The sequence below is a fragment of the Octopus bimaculoides genome, chromosome 1, assembly GCF_001194135.2.
Source record: "Octopus bimaculoides isolate UCB-OBI-ISO-001 chromosome 1, ASM119413v2, whole genome shotgun sequence".
Classification (NCBI taxonomy): Eukaryota; Metazoa; Mollusca; class Cephalopoda; order Octopoda; family Octopodidae; genus Octopus; species Octopus bimaculoides.
Genome location: NC_068981.1, coordinates 89,572,174 through 89,575,780, shown reverse-complemented (window position 1 = coordinate 89,575,780; position 3,607 = coordinate 89,572,174). Strand labels below are relative to the sequence as shown.

General features: G+C 33.7%; 1 protein-coding gene across 2 annotated transcripts in view; it reads right to left on the bottom strand.

Annotated features, from left to right (window-relative positions):
• LOC106874239 (uncharacterized) overlaps positions 1 to 3,607 on the bottom strand; it is a 37,884-nt gene that overhangs the window by 17,405 nt on the left and 16,872 nt on the right. The window contains exon 2 of one of the 2 annotated variants that reach the window (XR_008264197.1): positions 1,236 to 2,329. Coding sequence is in view for 1 of the 2 variants with exons in the window: in XM_052968155.1 (XP_052824115.1) it covers positions 1,346 to 2,329 (984 nt within the window). In the remaining variant the exon portion in view is untranslated. Of the gene's footprint in view, positions 1 to 725; positions 2,330 to 3,607 lie in introns of those variants that run through there. The other variant, XM_052968155.1, reaches the window with a different exon arrangement.

Below are 3,607 nucleotides of genomic sequence, written 5' to 3'. Positions count from 1 at the left end.
ATATATATATATATATACACATACATATGCGTGTGTATGTGTGAGTTTGTGTGAGAGTGTGTGTGCGTGTGCGTGTTTGTGTGTGAGTGTATGTGCGTGTATATGTACGTATACTGGCACTCCCGGTGGTTACGAGGATGTGGGTTCCAGTTGAAATTAATGTGTAAATGGCTAAGCACTCAGCAGACATATGTACCCTTAATATAGTTTCCATGGAGATTCCGCGTGACACAGAATGTGACAAGGTCTGTCCTTTGAAGTACAAGTACTATTCATTTTCGTCAACTGAGCGGATAATAACCAAAGAGTTCGATACCGTACGGTCTGGTAGTTTCCCCTGCCTGCTACATATATTGGGTGCATATTGCTTCCAATAACCAACTGCAGGAGGCGTCTTCTTGGTGTTAAAATGGTCATGACATCGGTTCCTACGGAACAGCCGTGTTGAATTTGGCGACAAACATTAGTTCTCAGTATACTTACTGCTTTCATCGCGCAGATAGATTTTCTAACTAGCTAATTTGACTGTTATATATATATATATATATATATATATATATATATATAATAAAACATAAAGGTAGCAAAAGAATTGATGAAGGCAAATCAAAAGTGAAGCACGCTATATGCTTTGGCTCGGGAGTGTAAACGGAAAATTACCAGTGGTAATGGTCAAGTTGATAAGATATTTCTTTGACATCCCGTAGTCTGCAAATCAAAGAGTATTCAAGGAGTAATTGGTATGTTTATCGGAGTAATAACGGTGATTAAGATAAAACGAATGAATAGTTTGGTATACATGGTTGGCCAAAGTCTCCCGATAGTAAATCAAAATTCCATAAATACTATCTGTAATTCTGTATTAATTCAAATGGAAAAATGTATCGCTAAGGCAGGACTTCAGTTTGAACTATTTGCATGATGTTTCATATTTAGACGCTTTTATTAAATTCATTCAGTTGGTAAACATAAAGAAATCTTGGATTGAATTGGTTTTGATTTACTGTCAGGTGACTTTTGGCCAACCCTGTATAATAACTTGCGAGATCATGTAACATTATACAGTAACTCGTTTTCATAACTCAGATAATACTCTATAAGAAGTTCTTTAGATTAAGTGATATCCCACCGATGAGATTATTGTAGTGTATGTGTAGCATTATCCAGATTATCCTTTCTTTTTATCTTTATTACAATACGCACACACAAACAGACATACACGTATATACACATACCTTAATAAAACTGATATTTACGAATCCAATTTTAAATAAATATCTATATCTTTTGTTTTGGGAAGAATATTTCAAAATACAATGATTAATATTCTGGTGCACTAATATATTTAAGGTCTGCATGATCGAGAGGTCTTTCTGTATAGAATATCTATCTCATTTGTTGTTCGATTGCTTTTAGTATAATAAGGGGCACAAACTGTAGAACCCCAAGTCATTTTGAATTTTGGGGAATTAGCTTGGATGATATGAACATTACAGTATTTATTAGGATGCTTCCATCCTGCATTATTACCGTCCGTTGTTGTTTGATGAACAGCAGTTAGAGTTTTTGTAGCATCAATAACTATCATATTTTGAGAATTTGCAAAAGAGATCAACCAATTATCATATTTACTACGTCCAACAACGAAATCAAAGATTTGATTCCAAGGAAAGTGTCGATTTGTAATAAAGTAATCCACTGCTATGCCTGTCATTAAATCTCCGCTTTTAGCTATCTTACGAACATTATGAGAATTCACAACGTATGTATGATTTGTAAAATTAACGTTTATCCTCTGACCAACTATTAATATAGGTTTATTTTGTGGTATCTTTTCCTTAATAGTTTTTAGCGTACTGATAAGACTCTGATCGAAAAGAATGTCAGCATTTGCATAGCCATAAAAGTCGGGATCAGTAAAAGAGGCACGAACTTCAAGAATCATCGATTTTAAAACTGGTATTTGACCGCAGGCTACTTTTGGAACGTTCTTTATCTTCCAATTATTTTTTAAATACATATCCAGCTGGCTTCTATTTACATTATCCTTGGGTACTGCTGATCTATATAATACAGGTTGCAATAATAATGGCCAACTCCTCCATATTTGGGCTGTATTTTCATAAATTGCAAGTTTTTCTGGTGATAAGTTCCACGTGGTGGCAAGGACTAATAAAAACTTGTTTTTTTCTGACTTATTAACTAGGCTTTTCTGTCTGTTTATTTGGTACTTTTTTGAGTGTGAGTCTGCTTTCAAACGTAGCAACACCAACAAGACGATTAGGGAAAAGCCTATCAATGCACGTTTCTTTTCAAGGAACCTTAACATCTGAAATAGAAAATAATAAAATTTGATATTAAATTAATTGATTAATTGGACCTTTTCTGTTTGGTTTAATTTTTTTAAATTTTAGAATTATGTAAAAAAATTCACATTTGATGTATTAATGTAATTTTTCACGCTGAATCTCAGAGCATAATTCTTTTATTCCAGAAAATTATCTTTAAAAAGTTACAGAAGTTTAAAATTTCATAATTTTTACTCATTTACAAAGCAGGGGGATTACATCAAAACTGTGGATGACATCAGGTAGTCTAAACGGCGAAAGTGTTTTAATCAGCGTTGTACTAAATATATACCCAAAGTCCTAATAAATACTTCCGTATATATAAATATATTAATGACTTGTAGAGATAACCTTTATATATATATATATGTATATATATATATATATATATATATATATATATATATATATATATATTATATGTATATAAGCAATAAGAAAATGGAGGGGATCAAGAGGTGGTATTACTCTTTTACTTGTTTGAGTCATTTGACTGCGGCCATGCTGGAGCACCACCTTTAGTCGAACATATTGACCCCAGGACTTATTCTTTGTAAGTCTAGTACTTATTATATCGTTCGCCTTTGCCGAACCGCTAAGTTACGGTGACGTAAACACACCAGCATCGGTTGTCAAGCGATGTTGGGGGGACAAACACAGACACACACACATATATATACATATATACATAGATACGACTGGCTTCTTTCAGTTTCCGTCTACCAAATCCACTCACAAGGCTTTGGTCGGCCTGAGGCTATAGTAGAAGTCACTTGCTCAAGATGCCACACAGTGGGACTGAACCCGGAACCATGTGGTTGGTAAACAAGCTACTTACCACACAGCCACTCCTGCGCCTTCCCATCAACTTTTAGACATTATATAATGTCTATTTATTTATTTTTTAAAAAACACTTATTACAATATAACAATATACATACATGTATAACATATCATGCTTTGCATATATAATATATAAAAATACCCGTAATTATTAAAATATATAACGTTGAGCATAGAAAGTAGGATTGTCTCTTACAGCTGTTTCAGCCAAGGGCCATAGTACCCCCACTCTCCTTCCATCCCTTCAGTGAACTGAAGTATTTTGTAGATAAGATTAAGATACTTGGGTGTGTCTCTGGGCTTCGTCAGAGAGTTTAGAAAGTTCATAAGGTTAAGTTATAAATATAAATACATACATATATACACACTTTTGCATATACATACATATACACAAATATACATAAACACACACACAC